Raw genomic sequence first — 23,469 nt, forward strand, 5'->3', positions numbered from 1 at the left:
TAGATTATGTCTACTACCTATACTGGTATGCTATATGCAGTAGAAATTATATAAATACGTATACTTTAAGCCTTCGTCTTTTTCATTAAAAATAATAATAATAGTCTATGGTTGTCAAAATGACATTCAGTGTTTTGCTTCAAAATCAAAAGCAAAACAAACTTGTTATAAGTTAAAACTACTGCCGTTCAAAGAAAAGTTTAATATTTTTATTAATAAAGAGTTCTTATTTCAATCTTTTTCGATAATGAAGTATGAATACTTATAAAAATTGTTAACAGTTTTATGGAAAATAGAATAAACACATTTTATTTTATATTTTTGGTTTTCAGGCTCACCGTTGATGGTCTTCTTGTTTATTTTCCATATGATTATATTTATCCAGAACAATATGCGTATATGCTAGAATTAAAAAGAGCTCTTGATGCAAAGGTACGCAGATATATCTTATAACATTTTGATTTAAATTTGCTTAAGTACACTTTGAAGGTTATGTTTTGTTTATATTGAATTATGAACTAAGAATTTTGAGAACGATTGATTTTATTATAAAATGTCCATATCTATATAGTATAAAATATCTATAAATTGCAAATTCTATAACTTGTATATTTGCAATTTTCAGGGACATGGCTTATTGGAAATGCCTTCTGGAACTGGAAAAACTATTTCACTGCTATCACTTATTGTTGCATATATGATACAAAACCCTCACCATGTCAGGTTAGTTTAAATTTCACAGTCTTTCGTCTCTTACTTTGTTTTGGTAATATGTATGTCTGAGGTAATCAAAAATATTTGGTGTCTAATTTAATCACATCCTCATTTTTTTTTAATATTATGAACTTTTATGAATATAATGAGTATTATGAACTTTAAGGAAATTAATTTACTGTTCCCGTACTGTGCCTGAGATAGAAAAAGTATTAGAAGAGTTAAAAAACTTAATAAAGTACTATGAAAAATGTCAAGGAGAGAAACCTAACTTGACTGGAGTTGTTTTGAGTTCTAGGAAAAATCTGTGCATACATCCAGATGTAAGTATTATAATCATTGTGACATATCCTATATCTTATAAAACAAAGTCGCTTGTCGTGTCTGTTGTTTCTAACTCTTCTTCTTCTAAACCACCCAACGGATTTTTATGCGGTTTTCACCATTAGGTCGAGTATTTTTCGTAGAAGGTTTATATATAGTTTATTATTCGTACATTCTTATATAAATTAACATAAATACGATAAATATGTATAAAGTCCTACCCATTGAGACACTTTCGCGCATGCGCTGCTTTAATGGTAAGTACTACATGAAAATAATGTACTGGACTATTGTTCCTCTTAATAAGATCTACAAAAAATTCCGCGATGGCATATTCATATCTTTTAAGAATAACGTGTAGTGATCATTTTTCTGTCTAAAAATAATAATTTCAATATATTTTTTATAGTGAGGGATATTTTTCCATAATGGTATTAATCCTTATCCTTTAAAATACTTTATTAAATTTCTACGTTAAACGAAGATAAAATTTGCTTTTCACACAATTTCGAAATTGCGAATAGTTTTGGAGAAAAATACATTTAATCGTTGACACATCACGCCGTACTTCAGCTGTATCGACTCAAGTTTTACTTATCTTAGCATATTCCTTACTCTCAGCATATAAATAAGTACATTAGTTACGTTGGCCACTTAATGTAGATCAAAATTGTCTTTTACTGTTTTTCATTTTAATAAGTACTTTAGAAGTTGTTACAATATCAAAAAATCGGTGGTTCAGTAGTAGAATGCTCGCCTGCCATGCGGCCGGCCCGGGTTCGATTCCCGGCCGATGCATTCTATTTAATTTTCCTCACAGGCAGCCACGTCGTGCTTGCTTTTCATCAGGGACAGAACACCCTCTTCAGCATTAATCACAAGCTCGAAAAAAAAAACCCGCCTGCCTTTATAGCAACGAAGACTTAGTTAGAAGCGTTTGCACGTATTGGATAATTGGAGTTGAATGTATTATTTCAGCGCGATATATTTGGTTTCACATTTTTTGTAGTAGTTAGTAGTAGGTAGGTTTTTGTTTATAGTTTCTTCCGTTTAAAAATAGTCATTTAACTATCTAAAAATAGTCATTTAAATATATTTTAATAAGTACTTGAAAAGATTAGTAGCACAGATTTAAAATTACGGTACCTACTAAAAAATCCTTGCTGTGTAAAACAATTGGAAAATCCTTATTGAAACTACAAAAATGCGGGTTGCATTAGGGTTTAATTAATTTTCACATTATCTTAAGTGCTTTGCAAACATACATTACATGAATAATCCAGTAGTTAAAGCGGGCGAAGCCGCAAGAGGGTCGCTAGTTAAGTATAAACATAACAACATTGAGAGACATTGTGTAGCTAGAGAGGATTTAGCTAGGAAAAGAGGGAGGATAGGATTCTAAAAGAGATGGTTATGAGTTCAATCCCTACTTAGGATATAATTACATTTAAATTATTTCCATTTCTCTGCTCCGAAAAGATAAAATGTGATGTTGAATTTAGATAAAAAGCAGAGAAAATAGTTTGTTGACCCAAGTTTTTATAAACAAGTTACAAGTAAAAAGTTTACAAATAATTTTCTGTTTAAAGTGCGGCATTGAGTTCTGCCACTCAATACGCAAAGCCTCCAGAATTCAGCAGAAAGTGAGGAATGGAGTGTCTTAACACTAGGTTCCCTCTACCTACCCTAGAGTGTGCGGGATACAACGTAAAGCTGATTTGATTTTCCATTGGTATTTAAATAATTTTGTGCAGTCATTAACAATACATGCACATTATATTTACTATTTTATTAATTCTATAGGTATCAAAGGAGAGAGAAGGCAAATTAGTAGATAGTAAATGCCATTCATTAACTGCCAGTTACGTCAGAGATACTCATGAACAAGATAGCTCAGTGCCTATTTGTAAGTATTTATTGGAATTTATTTGTATATTACTTATCCATGTAATGTGTGGTTCAAATCTCCCTTGTCAAATCATCTAAATAAGATATATATCTGTACCAACACCTAAAGAAACCTAACATCCTTAAACTGGACAAATGATTTGTTTCATATTAACATTAGAGACCTAGCTTGTTCTAAAATACAATTTGACACATGAGAGTGCACAAAAAAAGTCTTTTCTACAGAACATTATACATAGACCATCATCTAAACTATAAGAAATCAGGATACTAATTAAATAATAATATAAAAAAAATAATTATATTGAAAATAATATTATTGAAGCTGTTGTAGTGGAGTGGAAGTCTGCCTGTAAACACGACGATTGTGGCCTCAATGTTCACTCTGTAAATTATTTTTATTTTCATTGTCTAGAAAACATATTAAAATTCGACAAAGGAACAGAGTGTTTTACCATGTGTGCCTGCACTGCTATGCGGAAAAAGAAATTCTTTCTCAGCTTCACGCTGTGTCCCCCATGTAGCTGGGAGGCAGAAGAAGCCTAGTGTGTAAAACACTCTGCTCACCACTTTCCGCCGATTCTGTAGGCATTGCATGTAGCGTGGCGAAACCTAACGCCGCGCTTTTCCTCGACCAGAACGAAAAAATGAAAATATTATATGTTTTAATTGTGTGGGAAGTCTTTCTAAGTGGGAATCGAACCCACAATCTTTCGCGTTTACACGCTTGTGCCCCTGTGTCTAAAAAACATGCTTTGTTGTATATAGTAATTTATAATACTTATTATATTCATTCATTCATTACAAAATATTAACATAACAGGTCAATTCTACGAAGGTTTCAATAGGGAAGGTCGTGAGTCAATGTTGCCCTACGGAGTTTATACAATGGATGACCTCAAACAATATGGTGCTGATAGAAACTGGTGTCCATACTTTTTGTCAAGATTTGCTGTAAGTACGTTTTTTAATATTATTTGTTTGTGAGGGTAGTTATATTAAAATTTTAGTTGAATGCAATAACTATACAAACATTTGTTTTGTTATTAGTGTATTGTGTATATTATATCTCTATTTGTAATTAATGTATTAAATAAAGGAGGGTAGATTTTATGTTTATAATGAAAAGAATATGCTATTGTTTACATAATACAGTCAATGAATTGTTACCGCGCTGAAATTGGCTGTATATTGTTGTGCAGATTTGATTTTAGGCTGTTCCTTCCTTTGATTATTTTTTTCCCGGTTCAAATAACTTTTTTCCGGTACAAACTTATTCGTAAAGTTAAATTACAGATAATACATGCAGAAATAGTGGTATACTCCTACCATTACCTCCTGGATCCCAAGATAGCTGAAGTGGTATCAAAGGAACTAAACAGAGAGGCTGTAGTGGTGTTTGACGAAGCTCACAACATTGATAATGTGTGCATCGATTCACTGAGCGTTAAGATAACGAGACGGACAATTGATAAGAGCACTCAGGCTTTACAGTCGTTGGAAAAGGCGGTGGCACAGTAAGTGTTAGATTCTAATTTGGTCAATATAATCTGGTGTATATGAAAGTTATTAAAAAAAAATGCTAAGTTGAGGCAAAGCTGTTAAGCTCCGTCAGTCAACACTTAATAGTTACTAGAAATTACTAGAAATATTATTGTTAGGCTAAGCAGAAGGAACTTAGTGTTAAGACACTCTGTTCCCCACTGAGCGGCAATCAACACTGCACTATGTCTTCCTAAATAACTAGTTCCTCCGAATAAAACTCGAGCTTACAACCGCTGCGCTTACAGTCAGATGCTGTGTCGCTGTCGCCGAGTTTTGAAGCTATTCATTGCTGAGTGGCGGAACTCAACGCCGCACATTGCCTCGACACTAGAGCGAAGAAATGAAAATATAAATGTAAATATATATTTCATTTCCTCAAGTGAGGATCGAACCCGCAACCAGTCGTATTTACAGTCACACTTTGTGCCCCTGCGCCACGACAGGCCTCGATGTACTTTAAATTTACAAAATATCCAGATTAAAAGAAGAAGACGCGGAAAAATTAGCATTAGAATATGAACAAATGGTGGAAGGACTACGTGAGGCGGCCGTCGCGCGGGAAACAGATCTCATACTGGCCAACCCTATTTTACCTGATGAAGTATTAAATGGTAGGTTAAATAGTAAATATGTATGCAGTAATATAATATATATTAAATACAGTTTGTTACTTTTAGGCTAATGTTTGCGGTTTTAATCCCAACTATGAGGTGAATTATTGCTATTTTCGCTCGCTCATTAACACGTAATGTCTCAAAAATTGGATACGGTGCGTGAGTAACAAAGTGTCTTAACACTAAGTTACCTCCGCCTTCCCGCTATATTATTTACTACCTACAAACAGAGGAGAGTTATAAGTTTGACGTGTCTGTTTGTGTGTATCTGTAAGTCTGGCTGTGGTATCGTAGCTCCTAAACGGATGAACCGTTTTTTGATTCAGTTTACTTGATTGAGTCGCTTACTCAATCAAAAGAATATTATTATATTTAAATATTATTTCAGAGGTAGTTCCGGGGAACATAAGGAACGCTGAACACTTCTTAGGCTTTATGAAGCGTTTCATAGAATACGTAAAGACCAGATTGAGGATACAACATGTTGTACAGGAATCACCTGCTGGTAATTATGTTCTTTTTATTATAGTTCAATGGAAAACAAAATAAACAAACTGTGTCCTTTATTGTGTGTGTGTTTTTTTATATTTATGATTAACACGTCTTAAGAATGTAAATGTGAACGTTATTACTTTTATTTTGATTGTACTAGACAATATCCGACATTCAGTTTTATAAGTTAAAGCCCATCCATTTATTTATTACCTCGAGTGGGAATCAAACCCACAACCGTCACGTTTACAGTCAGACGTTGCGCAAGACAATAAAAATTATTGTTATTTTTAACACTTTAACATTTTTCTCTTTCCTATTAAATACGAAAGATACATAAACGTATTAGAAACCAAATCTCACATTGATTCACAGGTTTTCTCAAAGACGTATCAACACGCGTCTGCATAGAGCGTAAACCACTCCGTTTTTGCGCAACCCGCTTGCAAACACTCCTGCGTACACTCCGCGTGAGAGAGCCGGCGCACTACGCGGCCCTAACACTAGTAGCACATTTCGCTACGTTACTGGCGACGTATACTAAAGGATTCGTTATTATTGTGGAGCCCAGTGATGACAGAGCGCCGGCTGTGGGGAATTCTGTATTGCATTTCTCGTATGTATTAAAGGTTTTGAATTATAGCGTGTAAGCTGTGTGTGTAGCTTTGTTAATGCACATGTAAATAGGACTTTCCTTATGTATTCTAATTTAATAAAAACTTATTGTGTCGGATGGTTGTGAGTTCGATTCTCAGTCATGAAAATATATAAGATTTTAAATTTTGTTGCTTTTATTAACTTTACAGAGCATCAATAATTACTATAATATTATTGACAAACTAAAAATAACTTTTATATTTGTCAAAAAGGGTCAAAATATTATTCCTAGATTATTATGATGTTTTGTACCATTTTTAATACATAAAATAATACATAATATGATAATTTCAGATGTATGGACTCTTCTATAGCGATGCGACCAGTCTTCTCGAGGTTCCAAAGTGTCATCATCACTTCTGGTATATATGATGTGTTTATTATTACTGATTCAAAAGTGCTTATTAGAAAAAAACTAAGATGACTAATATTTTAATGGTTTAGATGTAAATTACAAAATATTTAACATGACGGTTGTGGGCTCTATTCCCATTTGGGTAGTTTAGTGTTTATTGCTCTGCTAATATTATTTTAAAAGTGGATTAAAAAAAATAACGAAATAATTTGTTTCCAGGAACGCTTTCCCCCCTGGACATGTACCCCAAGATCCTGGACTTCAATCCTGTCATCATGAGCTCTTTTACTATGACGCTAGCCAGGCCCTGTATATTGCCTATGGTGAGAGATTAGATAATAATTGTTAAAAATACAGTGAAATCGACGAGCCTTGCCCTAAAGTAAAACTTTCTGAACGTTTGCGCATTGTATACTCGATAAGAAAATAATCGAAAGTAAGAAAAATACTAAAATCATACTTACGGAGCCATAACAGCTAACTTCAGGGCTATATTTTGCAGATAGTATCAAAAGGCAGTGATCAAGTGACGATATCATCTAAATACGAGACGAGAGAGGACGTAGCTGTCATTAGGAACTACGGACAGCTATTAGTGGAGGTAAGCAATTATTGTATTATTTATTATAACATCTATGTATAAGGCCAGATGCACGTGCAGTGTGGCAGTAAACGGGACAGGTTCCCACTCGAGGAAACGAATATTTGATTATTTTCAGCTTCACGCTCTGGCAACGAAGTGTGGCGTTGAGTTCCGTCACTCAACACGAAATACCTCCAGAATACGACGAAATGTGGGAAACGAAAGTGTCTTAATGGGAACGGATCTTAACAGTAGGTTCTCATGTTCCCTCTACCTATCCTGCTATGTACGATATGCAGCGTGAAGCTAAAAGAGAAAGTCTATAGTGATTCATAAATTGTGTTTTCAGATCGCGTCATGTGTTCCCGACGGTGTAGTATGTTTCTTCACATCGTATCTGTACTTAGAAAGCGTTGTGGGGGCTTGGTACGATCAGGGTAAGGACTTGTAAGGATCTTAGAATTAATACAAAGTACAGCGTGAAGTTCCGCAACTCAACAAGCAGTATCTGGAGATATTACTTGTTCAGAGTTAGTTAGTAGTTAGTTATATATAGAAAAATTATTTACGCTGTATTCCGCACGTTGCAGACTAGGCAGAGAGAACCTAGTGTAAAGACACTGTATCGTTCCCCACTTCCGACCAAATTCTGGAGGCATTGCGTGTTGAATGGCAGAACTCAATGCCGCGCTTTGCCTTGTAACCAGAGAGGAGAAATGAGAATATCAAATCTTTCATTTCCTTGAGTAGAAATCTAACTGGGAACTAGTAAATTACTGTGTAAATGTAATCTTCTATATATATAAAATCGAAAGGTCACTCACTCATCACGAAATCTCAGAAACTACATGTGCTAGGAATCTGAAATTTTGCATAAGAGTTACTTATAGGACGGGAAATTGCAATATTCGACTTCTAAGGGGTTGTTTATGGGGTTGAAAATTTATATGAAACTTCGTTACTACAAATGCTAGGAGTATCAAATTTTGCATGGACGTCACTTATAGGACGTAAGTACCCATGGAGACAGAAATTTATAATAACGTAATTTACGCAGGCGAAGCCGCGAGCGGGCCGCTAGTAAATAATAAATAAATATCTTGCTTTAACTGTGTGCAGGTGTGGTTGCCAGTCTACAGCGACATAAATTACTTTTCATAGAAACTCAAGATTCAGCCGAAACTAGTTTTGCCCTTATTAATTATATCAAGGTATTTGTATATAATTTTTATCATATTAGATTCGAAGTGCATTCCAGTTTTCAAATATATTGGGGTGTTGAAAAAAAAATATTTAAACTAAATTAAATCTTACTTTTTATGTTCACAATAATAGATACATAGAGGTTTTCTTTATGTTAATGAAAGATTTGTTTATTGCAGAAAATAATACATAAATATGATTGTGCACATACTATTAAGTTTTTGCAATTGTATATTTTCTGTTTTTGCGTGAGTTACTACGGCTACAGTTGGAGGGTTAAGAAAATATGAAATAATATAAAAGCTATTTTAATTAAATTTAAAAGGAACTTAAACATAACTATAACTTAAATTTAACATTAAACTGTGCATTCGTCCTCACGACCACCAACTAACCTCGAACTTATGGCCCCTTTAACCCTCGACGTAACTCGAAATATTCTTCGATGCATGAAGAAAGGAAAAGCGGTGGCTACATTCCGATCGAAGGTTGGAAATTGTGGGGAACTGACGCTAACGCTGAAGCGTAAAGGGAACCTCTGCAAGGAGACCCTTAGTGATACTTATCTCTAACCTATCATGTTGTTGTTGTGCATTAAGGCGTGCGAGAGCGGGCGCGGCGCAGTGCTGCTGTCGGTGGCGCGCGGCAAAGTGTCGGAGGGCGTGGACTTCGAGGCGCACCTCGGCCGCGCCGTGCTCATGTTCGGCATCCCCTACGTCTTCACGCAGAGCCGCATCCTCAAGGCGCGCCTCGACCACCTGCGCGACAACTACCAGGTACGCCCCACAGCACACCAGCACTACACACCCCACATGGATTGCTATTCCCGCGCTCAAGTTACGAAACGCAACGCATCGGGCGGACTCCGATTGGAAGGCAAGACAGAGCATTCGTATTCAACCAACGAATGCTTATGTTATTTTTAGAAAAGAAAAATGTTAAATTTTAAAAAGTTAAACCTACTTAAATAAATTTATGAGAGCGCGAATGATGGTTATTAATTCGATTTCCAGTGTGAAAAAAATATTATTTAATTTTTGCCTGTGGTAAGATGCCAAAGCGCGTTGTTGAGTTCCCCCACTTAACAAGCAATGTCTCAGAAATGGGGTGGAATATGTGAAATATGGCATGAAGCCGAAAAAAAAGGTACACAAATAAACTTACTACTACTATAAAGACATAAAATAACTTACGTTACTTTTTTAAAATGTTGATTAAAGGTCTCCTTTTACTGATCTGTAGATTATTTATTATTTGTTAGTAAATATAAATTATATTGTGTATGTTTGTGTGCAGATCCGAGAGAACGACTTCCTGACATTCGACGCTATGCGGCACGCTGCGCAGTGCGTCGGTCGTGCCCTGCGGTACGTCACATACATCTATATCCACATTAATATTATAAAATGAAAGGGTTTGTTTGCTTGAGCGCGCTTATCTCCAGAACTTATGGTTCGATGTAAAAAAATGTTTCGTGTTATCTATTATAGGAGTGGGCGACGCCGCGAGAAGGTCCCTTATTATAATATATAAACTATAAGTATATACGTGTTTCTTGTTTGTTTATTTACATGCCTTTATTGATTGAATGTAACATTGATAATAATTTAATTTTATCGTTTTACATTCGTTGTATAAATATACTTATGACTTAATACTTGTTTATTTTCTTTATTTAATTAATAATATATTACTATTAATCCTTTATATTTTTTTTAAAAAAAGCACTAATAAAATTACTTTATTTACACTGCAGTGGTAAAACCGACTACGGTATAATGATATTCGCGGACAAGCGCTTCAGCCGCGCCGACAAGCGCACCAAGCTGCCGCGATGGATACAGGAGCATCTGCGCGACTCTCTCTGCAACCTCAGCACCGAGGAGGCCGTGCAGGTAGAGAAAGAGAGAATTAGATTTAGTTTATTATATAGTTTCACGTTCCCCACGGATCGCCAAATTTTCGTGATATTGCGTGTCGACTGGCGGTTACCAACGCCGCACTTTGTCTTGTTGCTAGAATGAGGTCATGAAAGGAACGTATGAATTCAACCCACAACCGTTGCGTTTAGAACGTTATATTTATCTAAAACACTCTAGATAAATATAACGTTCAAAACTTGGATAAAGTACAAATAGTCAGATATATGATCCCTAACACAGTATATATGTATACTCAGATCTGCAAGCGCTGGCTGCGTCAAATGGCACAACCGTTCACGCGCGAGGACCAACTCGGCGTGTCGCTGCTGACGTTGCAGCAACTGCAGTCGCAAGAGCAGCAGGACAACATCGAGAAGAAGGTTATACAGAAGTAGACCCTCAACTATCATGTTGATTAAATGCCTTTGAATTTATGTGTTTTAAATCGGTCAAGCCAATTCTGATCGAAATCTCAACGGCAGACATTTTGTGTTCGATTACATTGATACATGCCACTAATAATAGAAGAAGATATATGAGAAAATCTGTCGTCTAATAGATAGAACCCCCGAAGATATGTAAATGACAGCAATGCGTTTTCGTTCACCGTTAATTAATCTTGCTTTTTTTTATCATTTAAATATATATAATTTGTTATTTTAATCAAAATAAACTGTAGGAAATACCACTTTATTGTTGAAAAGTTATATATGATTTAAGTAGCTTATGAGTGGGAAATTAAAAAACACTTTCCACTCATCACTCTCCGCCTACTTTCCTAAATTCCGACACACAAATTTTGAATGCAACTAAAATAAATAAAACAAGAATATTATAATAAATGTTTTATTACTCAACGCGGAACTATAAACATTCATTACAATAAGTGCCTTACAGCTTAGCCTGAGGAAGTAAACGAACACAGTCGATGGAAAAAGCGCACACGTTACTTACAGTACGGTTGACCAGTCTTGGCCACTTTGAACTTAGCGTAGATTTAATGTTAGCATTTTTTGTTGCTTATTTCTTATTTTCTTGCCGAGTGCACAATGTACAAAAATTCAGAAAGCCTATCTTCTTCAGGGCGGCCACGACTCGTCGATCGTATTGTACTTATTTATATTATGTAATTTTTATATTAGTATAAACACTGTTAAAGGAAATGGCCAAACCATACTTAGAAGATTTTTTTTATTTTTATAATCATTTATTTCTGCAATAATATTATTAATATTTTTTTATTATTCGCTTAAAAGTCGAGATTTATTTTGAGATAAGGAATCAAAATATTTGACACTAAACACTAATTATTATAAAATTTACTTTAAACAATTGGCAAATTTTACTTTTTTGACAAAAAACTAGGATTAGACCATTTTCTTTGTAACAGTGATTGGTATACACGTACAGTACTTAATTATCTCAACTGGGACATGTCTCAAGTAAAGCTAAGTTAACATACGACAACAAAGCTAACATACGACATTATTTAGTATGTCATTGCAATATGTCTAAGTGTATAATTTTAAATCAAACGATTGTTGCAAAATATGAAGGGAGAAGGATATTTGTACTTTATAACTATACTTTCTTAATTTTTTTTTGCAATAAAAAAAGATATGAAACGTCACAAATTTACAGAACATTTTAGTCTAAAATATAAATAAGCTTATTGTAACAGAAGCATTTATAAATGGAGACACTGGGAATATCATATCGATATTACAAACATTTTTAAACTATACCAACGTTAAATTCTAACAAAATCGAAATATGAAAAGCATATTAATAGAAAATATCACCAATGCGATCACTCGTTAGAACCTTAGCTACTAAAACTATAAACACTGAACTCAAACTATACATATTAATAAAGACATTTGCCAATATTGACAAATAATATTTTTAACGTTTCGTTCGTTATTGTAAATCTTAAGAAATTCTAATAAAACTTATGATAAAATAGTTCTTGACGATACAAATTCAAAATGTAAGTCAAACGAAAAAAAATACTTAACTAATTCTAATAGCAAAAATCAGAAACAGTCTAATTTTTTAATAAAACAAAATATGTTTAAGATATTTTTTCTATTGAGCTAATTCTTAGGATTAACTGGTAAAATCCGAGATTTACAAAATATGGGCAGCAACAGAACTAGAAAATTCGCGTTACATCAAAGTTTAAGCGAATTCACACAAGTTAACTGGTTTATAATTCATCAAAATATATACAATAGAACTTAAATTTAACTCTTAATATTACTCCCACAGAACTATACAAGGCTGAATTAACAATAACACAAAGTCACAATGCTATATTGAAAAAACACTTAATAAGTATGTAAATAATATTTTTAAATGCATAAATAAATATAAAAAATCCTCTGTTTACCAGTCAAAGTCACTGACAACTAGAAAAACATGTCTGCCAGAAAATTGATTTTATAATACATAAAAGTTGTGTCTGCTTTGCTGCCATCTATTTTCTAATATATCGAGTAGCCAAAACCAGAAATACAACAATTAAAGTTATATATTAACATTTAAACTAACTACTATCAAAACCGAACAAAACTATAATAAGATTAGCAGCTAGCTCTTAGACTATATTGACACATTAAACGCTTAGTCATAAGATCTCATTTATATGAAGCCAGTAATATCTTAATCCAACTTCTTATATTGTTGAACGAAAATGAAAACCTTGGAAATACATTTTTTTGTTAATATAAAATTGTCATTGTGAGATATAATTGTGGATTTAATTTGTAATAAATTTGCTATGAAAAAAGATAAACATTTAGGTAATCTTATTTGTCTGAAATATCAGTTATTTTTTTTTTAAATTTAATATCCCATCTTAAATCTTTCTCTTCATTCTTTTAAAATAAAAAGTAGTGTTTGAAAAAAACACATTTTGTGCATTTACAATGTTTTCCATGTACAACAAAGACATAGATATTAATACATTTGAAAAAGTTGCTTAATCACTTATATTTGGTACTTATAATAATAGGTGCCAGACCAAAATATTATAATTACCAATATAAGTTTCTTTTTAACATTCCATTTAAAATTGTTTTTCACATTGTCTCAAAATAATAAAGAATATATAAACGTAGATATTCATGAATTCATATATTTTTTAATGTATCAGGATTTGAAGCCACACTTTACTAATAAAATACATATACATATAGAAACAACAACAATAATAGGAAATAAGTATAAAGTTTCACTCAGGAATAACTTTTATACTGGTTTTCATATTGTACAATTTAGACATTTCATCACATTAAAAGTATTAATCTGAATAATATTTGCTTTAAAAATATTATTTAATAGTAAGTTCATTCTTCGTTAATACTTCTGTTACTGGCTATAAAATTTTTGTAAATGTGTAAAAATTAAATGAAACAAACATATTAACAAATACATTAAATTAAAATTACTAGTAAAATATGTAGTACTTTAAACTAAAAAATTTAAAAGAATATTCTAAAAACCGTAACTTCGATCACCTTGTTCTCAAGTTTTGCAATTTGAAAATATATTTCATAACCAGTCAATGAAATTTATTTCAATGTCCCAGATATGTTAAAGTTCTGAATGACGTAATATGAAAAAAAAACATTTCTCACATTTCACATAAAGTTACGGACCTAAAATAATTTAATTAATTAAATTAAATTTAATTAATTTAAATTACTAAAGCTTTTCAGTTTCATGACTTATATTATTTCGAAAGCTAAATTAATATAAATTTTGAATAATAATTGAATTGTCTTAAAAAGTTTGAAATGGCAATGTTAGAAAAAGCTTTTGTTCATTTCATGAATATAAATTTAATAACTGCAAAGTGCAGTCTCATCTACAAAACGCAAAAGAGATAACAAGTATCTCTTTCCACTCTATGTATGAAAGGGACAATGTGTGTCCAAAAAAATAGAATTAAAAGTATATTTCTTACTTACCTATAATTATGTCAATATAATACAATCCACGAGTTGTGGCCGCCCTGAAGTTAGCTGTAGCACATTTGATTTTTTCTTACTTTTAATTATTTTATTAGCGAGTGACCCTTCTTATGTGCTAAATAATATAGCTACGAGTTAGTTGCGTGTTTCTATGGGACGCCGATGAGCTTGATGCTGGGCGTAGGGGTGCTGGGCGTGGCGATGCTATTGGGGGTAGTCTGTTTGTTAAGTATTTGCGGAGGTATTGTCAATATACGAGTGTTAGTTAATATAGCTACGAATCAGGCGTGTGTTTCTGTATGGCACGCGGATGAGCCTGATGCTGAGGATGAGGGTGTTGGCCATGGGGATGTTGGGAGTGTTGAGAATGCTGGGCGTGGGGGTGTTGGGGGTGTCGTCGCCGGGGCGCCAGCGCTGCTAGGAGGGCCCTGGCTGAATTAGGGCACAGCTCTGTCCCGTCTCGAGCTCCGGCCACTCGACTGTTGCCCGCTAGGCCGTTTGTTACATGTCTGTGGGTAAAATTGTAATTTTAATCATTCTTTAGTATTATAATTGATGGAATTGCTAATTATGATGTAGAATTAAATTAAATTGTTTTTTTTTTTGCTTTTTTCTCTAAAAGCAGAATTGACTAGCTTATTTATAGTAAGAAAATTAAAAAATATATATACAAATTTCTTTAAATTCAAAGACCAAAATTAAATATAAACAAATAATATATTACCGGAGCACATGAAAAGGCACATGCTGCACAGACAGCCACTCGAGCCCCGCGTCACCCAACGCCGCAGCGCCGATAAACTTGGAGGCGTTTACGCAGGAGAACACTACCACCACGCGGCTGCCCTCCTGGTACATGACAAATTCCATTATTAGCAACTTTAGCTTCACGCTGTATCCCACATATAGCAGGATAGGTAAAGAAGTGTAAGCTCGTGTTAAAACACTTCGTTTCCTACGCCCCGTCCGATTGTTGACACATTGATGTTGAATAGCGGGTCTCAACGCCGCGCTTTGTTCGCGGAAAAGCGAAGAAACTGAAAATAATTAATTCCCTCGAATGGGGATTGAACCAACAACCGTCACGTTTACAATCAATCGTTGTGCCGCTGTACTACATCAACTTCAAATTGTTAAAATTAAAAAAAAAAACAAGTATAGCAGTAATTTTGCCACTAACCTGTTTACACTTATGTAGTTTCTTAAGCGTGTTGGGCACAAAAGGAAAACTGCACGTTGCATATGCTGCATCCACTGCATGCACATCATCCGCCTTCACCACAAAATACCTCACGCCTTCCTCCGCATGCTTCTCTATATTCGCCAGTAAAGTCTTCCCGTTAGGGGACATAGGGCTTTTAGGGCCACTATACGACTGGGGGGAGAACACTTGAGGCATTTCTCCCCTCCACCCTGGTCTTTGACCGTTCCTGTAGTAGTTGTTTTGGTAGAAATTATGCTCATTTTGATTGTATTGCGGATGGTATTGCTTATCATGGCGACCTGGCTGTTCTTCATCAGCTCTCATTCTCCAATTTGGTGAGTCTACAGTTAAAGGTTTCGGCCTTTGCCCTATACCAGACGGCTGGTTTAACCCTACATTTTTCTCTTCCGCTCCTAATAGTTGAATCACAGTGTTAAGCACTTGTTCATCGACCGGTGTAACCGGTTTTGCGGGATTCGACATTCGTCGTATGACTAGAGCGCATAGCTTTTGCCGTAAATAGTAAACGCTGATAGCATCTGAAGCATCTGCTGTAAAAGCTGTCCAGTCGTCGAGTGCTAACACTGCTGTATCTGGGGATGAATTATTTTCGTCAGCCTCGCTGTCCGAGTCACTTGATAATCCTGGAGGATTTGCCCTTTGGGTTAGGGCTGTGCTTGGAAGTCGCAACGGACCTCCGAATAAAGCAACAGTTAATGGCGTCACTAATGTATTGCAACGAATGAAGCAGAAACGACCAACTCTTGATATTTCTTCAAAAACAACCCAATCCGTTGGCAAGCCCTGTACGGATTTTTGCGATCCAGTGACTCCACCCCCACGGTGCAAAGTGGAACTGGGGTGGAATGCCACTTTTACTTCTTTAGAAGTTCGCAGGGTAGACGAGTCCCTATCTACTCTTGCGACGGACGGATACAGACCACTCACTAAAACTGCCTTCACTATATGCCACTTTTCCGAATTCATATTGACGTCTTTTATATCACCAGAACCTCTTGCCTTTACGAGGCATATCGCTCGTAATTGGGCTAGAAGCTGAGATCGATAACCAACTATCATTTCCATGGTAGCTCCACAAATTAAATTCTTAGCACAAAATGCTTTCTCAGTCCCATTGGCGCGGGCCGTCTGCCAAGCTTGGAAAGCCCGTAATAATGCCATGTGATCAGAAAAACTGTCCGCCGCAAATTCCTTCCTAGCCAGTCCACTTTTCTTCCTATTTTCGGGATTCATTGATATTTGAAACGGCTCCTTATTCGCTAAACTGCATACTATCGTCAGAATTGGATCCAAGCACTTCATGACACACGCGTATAATAACATCTTGCCTAATTTAGGTTCAACAGTCAAATCCAACAAATGTTGGCCGATTTCCGTCAAATCTTCCATAGGAGTAAGTGCTCCTATAGTTTTTAGCAATGACACTGCATTTCTCACAGCCAAAAAAGATGGCGGTTCTAGGGCTTTTGAAAGAAAATCTGCTATCGGCGTATTTCCTGGAGTCAATAATTTAGTATGGAGACACAACTCTTGTAGAGGAACTCTGAGTATTTCTGGCACTGAGTTTAACAGTAATGTCTTAAATCTCCGTTTCGAGCACATATGGAAGCAGTGTCCTGGTTTAGTCCTCCCAGCGCGTCCAGCCCTCTGCTGGCAACACGCACGAGAGGTCCAAACGCATTGTAACGAACAAACACCTGCGTTGGACTCATAATATTTCTCTTTCACTTTACATGAATCCACCACATAAACCACATCATCAATAGTGATCGAAGTCTCCGCTATGTTAGTGGAAATTATTATTTTCCTCGCATTGGGTAAAGGATTGAACACTTTCTTTTGATCCAGAGTTTGCATATTACTGTGTAACGTGAAAATTTGATATTTCATAGCGTTCATTTCCGTGCATCCCTGTATGAGGTCTCTTAAGGTGACTATATCATCGTATCCCGGTAAGAAAATTAGAATGCTTCCTTTAGCCATATTTAAGTGTATATGTCTAACTAAAGCTAACATTAAGTCGTGGTCAATAAGTTCCTCTGAGAAGGCGTGGTTGTAAACATCTAGAAGGAAGTTGTCCTGTTCGTTATCATCTTCTTGATTGTTCTGTGGTTCGTCTTCAGAATGGTTAAAAGTGGCAAGCAATTGAGCACAGTCATTGTGACCATTTTCAATGGCGTAGTCGTACGCTGTTTTGCCAATTTTGTCTTTGTGCGATGGATCCGCACCTGCAATGAAGTGTTTAGTTAGTAATGAAAGTTATATAAGTATAAGTGGTATATATAGCAGTTATTGTAATTATTTATTTTAGTTATTGTATTTGTTATATTTTCCTACTATTATCTTTTCACAGATTTTACTAACCAGGATGGAAATATGCCAATAGTAGGATATATATTAGGTACACCTCAGTTTAATGAATGTCAAAAACTAAAAAAATATCATTATATTCTCTGCTCCCAGAATTTTCGAACCATGTTTAAATAATTTTTATTAACAGTATTTAGTAACAAAAAATAGCAATCTAATAGATATATAGAAAAATGACCGAATACATCATTATCCAATCGCATACATTCGCACACACACGCACGAGCACGCACACGGACATCACATACGCACGTCAGTAACAGAGACAGGTGACAGTGACAGAAAACACTAGTTACCGATGCGCAGCAGCTGCAGCGCGACGTCAGCGAGGCCGTGGATGGCGGCGGCGGTTAGCGCGGCGCGGCCGCATCGCGAGTGTGCTGCGCCGGCGGGCACGCCCTCCGACACGAACATATACAGCACCTGGCTGAACGAGTCCTGAGAACGAGAAACTACCGTCATGTCCTGTTGGTTACATTTGTAAACAGCCCGTGCATAACTCTCGTGTAATTTTCCTACTAACAAATATTTCATTTCCTCAAGTGGGATAGAACCCACAACCAGTCGATTTTGTGCACACTGTGCGCCCCTGCGCCGCCACTGACCTTTTCTTTTCTTTAAAAATGTTAAAATACTTACTAAAGTGCCTTCATTAAAGCATTCATCGAGAAATTCATCCATATCGGCCTGTAGAGCTGGATCCAGCTGGACTTCTTTATCTTCTCTCGCAACTTCCTCTTGACTGTTTTGTTTTTGCCCTAATAAGAAAAGGAATTCAATATCAATTTATTATCTGCAGTCACTATAAACGCGACGGTTGTGGGTTAGATTCTCAATTGGGGGAATCACAATCTCTTTTAAACAATTCTTATTTCCACCCGTGCGCTTCCGACATTGCATGTTGATCGGCGTAGCTCAACGCTACGTTTTGTCTTGACACAGCATTGAAACAATGGGGAATTCATCGTTTCTCTGGAGGATCTTACCATAACCATCGTGTTTTTGCCACTATTGTCTTAATTTTTTAACAACATTTAAATTGATTAAAAACAGATATATATCAGAAGTATTACAAATATACTTTACCTTCTAAATGCGACCAATAACTTTGTCCACTCTTGAGTTTATTTTTGAGTTCCCGCTCAACTTGAGACATTTTCTTTGTAGTATATTTAGTTATTTTTAATACGTCCTCTAAATAATATCTCTGCACCTCATGGAGGCGTCCCGGGATCGTAATAACTGGGCAGTTGTTGAAATATCTATAACATAAAAATTTATGTCCTAACTAGTATATTTATGTGTAAGTTTTTTTATCTATATCACATAAAGTTTTAAGACACTCTAATTCCTTGCTCCCGAGAACTTTCGAGAATAATATGGTTAATATCATAAAATAACAAAATATATATAAATAAACTGTTATAGCATGTAAATACCTAGAAAATATTTGTGTGTCCATTGTGGCAGACATCAGTACCAGCTTCAAGTCTTTCAGTCTAGCGAGGGCGTCACGCAACGCTATTAAAAGGAAGTCACTGAATTTGTCACGTTCGTGAACTTCGTCCACTAGCACGTGGGTTACACCTGAATATAAAAATATATTTCTTAATAATGTAGCGATGAATATTACTTTCTTGAATTCGACATAAAGTGGGCAACAAAAGTAAAATGGGAATGGAGTGTCTTAAAAGTAGGTGCCCAGGTTTGCTCTGCCTACGCTGTTAAATGCGGGATACACCGTGAAGCACAAAAAAATATACTACTTTATTAGCTTTAAGTTATAGATATTTTTTTAATCATTTTTTTTTGTCAACAGACAACTCTTAAAACATGGTTTAAACAATAAGGAAATTACACATGAAATATATGGATCAACAATAAGCTAGATTATAAATAATATATAAATGAAAATGACATCTCAAGATCGATCGAAACTCACCAGTCAAAGCCGTATCGCCACCCATGAGAGTGCGTAACAGAACGCCATTGGTACAATATGTGAGAACAGTGCGGGGACTGACTCGGGACTCCAGTCTTATTTGATAACCTATGGACTGACCGATTTTTTCCATACGCTCATGGGCCACCTGGATATATGAGGATTTTTTTTTAGTTTTAGTACATAATAATATTTTGATGCCGTTGTGGTTCAATTTCCATTTGGGGGAATAAATTATTTTCTTTATCTTACTCTGGTAATAAGACAAAGCGCGGCACTGATATCTGCCGCTCCACATGCAGTCTCTAAGAAACTAAATTGATATAAATACAATTATTCTCCCGAGGGGGGAATCGTATCCATTACTATCATGAGATTAAACACTGTCTCACTGTGGTCATGAAAGTTGAAGATAGATCAATTAATGATAAAATAATTTTATATTTACTAGATAAACCTAAGGTGATTTTAAGGAGTCTTATAAAGTAGGAAAATAAAACATTCCCCTTGGTGGGGATTTCAAGCAGTGCCAAAATGATCCCTAATAATAATAATAATAAACTAAGATTAAATTCAAAGTAACATTTTTGTTTCAATTTAAATAACAAACTAACACATATTTTACTGTGCTGAACAAAAAGTGACAAGAATGTACTTTAATGATAAAAAAACATTTTTGAAAATGGTTTTGAACAAAGTAATCAAACTCCTTTTACAAATTTTTAACATTTATGTAAAAATTGCATTTTATAAATGTATAAATAACTTTTCATATTTTCATAAAATTATATAAATATTAAATATTTATTACCCACCCTCTCAGCCACTGAAATTGCGGAAATCCTTCTTGGCTGTGTACAATATATCCTAGCTGCCTGTTTGTTCTCTTGACAATAGTCTAACAGAAGCTGTGGTAGTTGAGTGGTTTTACCGCAGCCAGTGGCACCAGCTACTATTATAACCTGAAATTGCTTTAAAGTAAATAATTTTTTTCAAGGAACATTTTATAATTAAAAAAATTACTTAATAGTAATATTGATGCAAAATTAATTATTGTACTAAAAAAATCGTTGTACAATAATTAATATTAAATCAATGTTGCCCTATATATGCTTTCAGTGATGTAATCTATATCTATATATATATAAAAGGACTTGTCCTCACTGACTGAGGTAAGACGCACGCACAGCCGTAACCGCTGATGGTAGAAACATGAAATTTGGGCAGATGTTTACTTTCGTAATCTGGACATCCACTAAGAAGGGATTTTGAAAAATTTTAACCCTAAAGGGGTGAAATAAGGGCTGAATGTTTGTATGGAAAAAAATTAAATCGGCACCGATTTTTATAAAATTGTAAATTCAGACTCTTATAAATACTTAATTGAGCACGTGTTTCACGGTTTTTTAGAATTTACCCCCTAAGGGTGCCAATAAGGGGTTGTAAGTTTGTATGGAAAAATCTTTAAATCGCCACCAATTTTTATAAAATTCGAAACTTAAAAATTTAAATTAGACTTCTAAAAATATTTCATTGAATACATGTTTCGTGGTTTATTTTAATTCGTCCCCTAGGGGTGCAAATAAGGGGTTGAAAGTTCGTATGGAAAAGTGTCTAAATCGCCACTGATTTTTATAAGATTTGAAATTGAGACTCTTAAAAATATTTCATTGAACACATGTTTCATGGGTTATTAGAATTCTATCCTAAATACGCAAGCGAAGCTGCGCGCGTCCGCTAGTGTGTCTATATAATGATAACAACATAATGCAATATGATCAAAATAATTAAATTATTTCATTCATTATTAAAAATAAAAAGTCATTTTATTTTATATACACTGAAAGCCAAATAATGAAACGAAAATTGTTCAAGTTATGCAAATTTAATTTACTCACTTGGTTATGTATTACAGCATCAATAAGATCTTGTCTCTGCTCATACACTGGGAGCTTTTCCCTAAATTTCACTAGGTCAGGATTGTAACTTGTGTTAGGAATCTGTAAACAAATTAATATATCATTAAAATATCTTTTTTCACACTTTTTCCCACAACATAATTGGGTAGACAGAGGATTGGCAGAAGTACTGCCGGTAGAACTACTCGGTAAAAGTACTCTCAATAGGCCATAAAATTATATATATTACTAAAATCTTTTATAAAGTCCCCATATAAGTACATTTAATATGAATATATACAAATTATCAATTTGACTACACTTTTTTATTTTTCTGTTTGAATAGAATATTATATTTTATTTAGCTTTATGATCTATCTCGAATATAGCAGGGTATATAACCTAAAATGTAAATCTATTGTTAAAATACTCCACTTTATTTCATTACCAGAGGAAGGAAATGAAAATGCACTCACATTGTGACTCAATGGAATGCTAAGTAATGCTAAGTAGAACATTTAAAATTTGTTTTTGTTTTATTTTCACCTTATATATTAGTTTTTTTACACCTTAAAATACATAAAGTAAAAAGAAATTACCTGTGCCACACCATTATTTAACTGTCCAAGAGACTTATGGCTCAGTTGAGGAGATCTTTCCTTTTCTGGACAACAACTTAAGTCATCTTTTTCCTTGCTTGTCATAGGAAATGCATTGAAGAGCTCCGTAATAGTGCACCTCATATTAGAATCCAATATGAGCTTAGCATCATTCTGGATAATGGTGGAACCAGTTCTTTTGTATATTGTTATATAACGATTTACACCTGAAAATAATATAACATTAAAATAAATATTTTTAAGAAATGTTGTATAATTTTTATTGATTAATCATGTGCAATAAATATATTTTGCAAAAAACCCTTTTTTTTAAGGCTTCTCACATATCGCCAGTGGAACCTAACAACAATCCATTCGCTGCTTTCTGCCAAAATTTAAGACATTGCATGTTGAGTGATGAAGCTCAACATTGCAGTTTACAAGAAAAATAAATTAAAGTAGGAATCAAACACAAAATTAGATACTGTCCCACTCCCTCACAATGGCCTCACTTTCTCATTTAATAGAAAAAATATATTTAAGTACTTTACATTTGCTACAATATGATAAATAATTATTACAACACAACGCATTACAGAAGTTTATTTAGATTGTGTATTTAGAGATTTTTTTTTATCATAATTAATGAATCAAGACATCAGACACAAGAGAAGAGGGTAATATTTATAAACAGTTCGTACAAATATTTGTATACTAAATTCACGAAATAAATACAAATAAGTATAAACAGTCGAGAAAAACTTGGCTCTACCTTTCCCGCGCGATTTAGACTTTAAGCCCAGTTTCGCTACTGTTTCATGGATGAATCCTCGTTCTTGAGCGGAAAGGAATGTTGGAAACTTCAATTCAGTTTCATTTTCATCACTGATGAACTTATCTAGTTGGATTTTCAGGGCTATGCTAACAGATTCTGCTATGGGAAAATGCTTATTGCCTAAATTACGTCTCCCTTTCTTAGCACTCATTTTATATTATAAGTAAACAGGATCAAATTAAAAAATCAAACATTAAAGAATATAAAAATATTCTGTTTTGTTTACTCTGCTCTACATAAATGGCGAATAAATAATATGTGACATAGACTATTTGATAATTTGATATTTTAACACAGATAACATTT

At 34.5% G+C, this 23,469-nt stretch overlaps 2 protein-coding genes across 2 annotated transcripts; one reads left to right on the top strand and one right to left on the bottom strand.

Annotated features, from left to right (window-relative positions):
- The first annotated feature begins 119 nt into the window (after positions 1 to 119).
- Xpd (general transcription and DNA repair factor IIH helicase subunit Xpd) lies at positions 120 to 11,159 on the top strand. Its single transcript, XM_085208112.1, has 19 exons — positions 120 to 252; positions 333 to 432; positions 626 to 723; positions 881 to 1,037; positions 2,842 to 2,944; positions 3,770 to 3,900; positions 4,243 to 4,463; positions 4,969 to 5,102; positions 5,494 to 5,610; positions 5,973 to 6,213; positions 6,549 to 6,616; positions 6,829 to 6,932; positions 7,112 to 7,210; positions 7,542 to 7,629; positions 8,312 to 8,403; positions 8,995 to 9,171; positions 9,692 to 9,762; positions 10,152 to 10,290; positions 10,575 to 11,159. Exons 1-19 carry the CDS (start codon positions 248 to 250, stop codon positions 10,710 to 10,712), a joined length of 2,283 nt encoding a protein of 760 aa, XP_085064238.1. The 5' UTR covers positions 120 to 247; the 3' UTR covers positions 10,713 to 11,159.
- On the bottom strand, positions 11,150 to 23,427 carry LOC146539684 (3'-5' RNA helicase YTHDC2-like). The gene is made up of 12 exons (XM_085208110.1): positions 23,101 to 23,427; positions 22,329 to 22,555; positions 21,730 to 21,831; positions 20,647 to 20,793; positions 19,832 to 19,979; positions 19,329 to 19,476; positions 18,976 to 19,151; positions 18,529 to 18,647; positions 18,186 to 18,327; positions 15,475 to 17,747; positions 15,019 to 15,143; positions 11,150 to 14,803 (listed from the first exon to the last, which is right to left on the bottom strand). The coding sequence occupies exons 1-12, from the start codon at positions 23,312 to 23,314 to the stop codon at positions 14,569 to 14,571; spliced, it is 4,056 nt and encodes a 1,351-aa protein (XP_085064236.1). The 5' UTR covers positions 23,315 to 23,427; the 3' UTR covers positions 11,150 to 14,568.
- Positions 23,428 to 23,469: the final 42 nt, after the last annotated feature.

This window comes from Heliconius melpomene, chromosome 4 (genome assembly GCF_056956725.1).
Source record: "Heliconius melpomene rosina isolate 202511_hmr_F chromosome 4, ASM5695672v1, whole genome shotgun sequence".
Classification (NCBI taxonomy): Eukaryota; Metazoa; Arthropoda; class Insecta; order Lepidoptera; family Nymphalidae; genus Heliconius; species Heliconius melpomene.

Excerpts from the sequence above, each read along its gene's own strand:
- Xpd (XM_085208112.1), top strand. Across the intron at positions 433-625 it reads AAAGAGCTCTTGATGCAAAG|GGACATGGCTTATTGGAAAT; the intron begins GTACGCAGATAT and ends TGCAATTTTCAG. Across the intron at positions 10,291-10,574 it reads GCACCGAGGAGGCCGTGCAG|ATCTGCAAGCGCTGGCTGCG; the intron begins GTAGAGAAAGAG and ends ATGTATACTCAG.
- LOC146539684 (XM_085208110.1), bottom strand. The coding sequence starts at position 23,314 with ATGAGTGCTAAGAAAGGGAGACGTAATTTAGGCAATAAGCATTTTCCC. Across the intron at positions 19,980-20,646 it reads CAATTTCAGTGGCTGAGAGG|GTGGCCCATGAGCGTATGGA; the intron begins GTGGGTAATAAA and ends TCATATATCCAG. Across the intron at positions 18,328-18,528 it reads GCTTTAATGAAGGCACTTTA|GACTCGTTCAGCCAGGTGCT; the intron begins GTAAGTATTTTA and ends TCTCGTTCTCAG.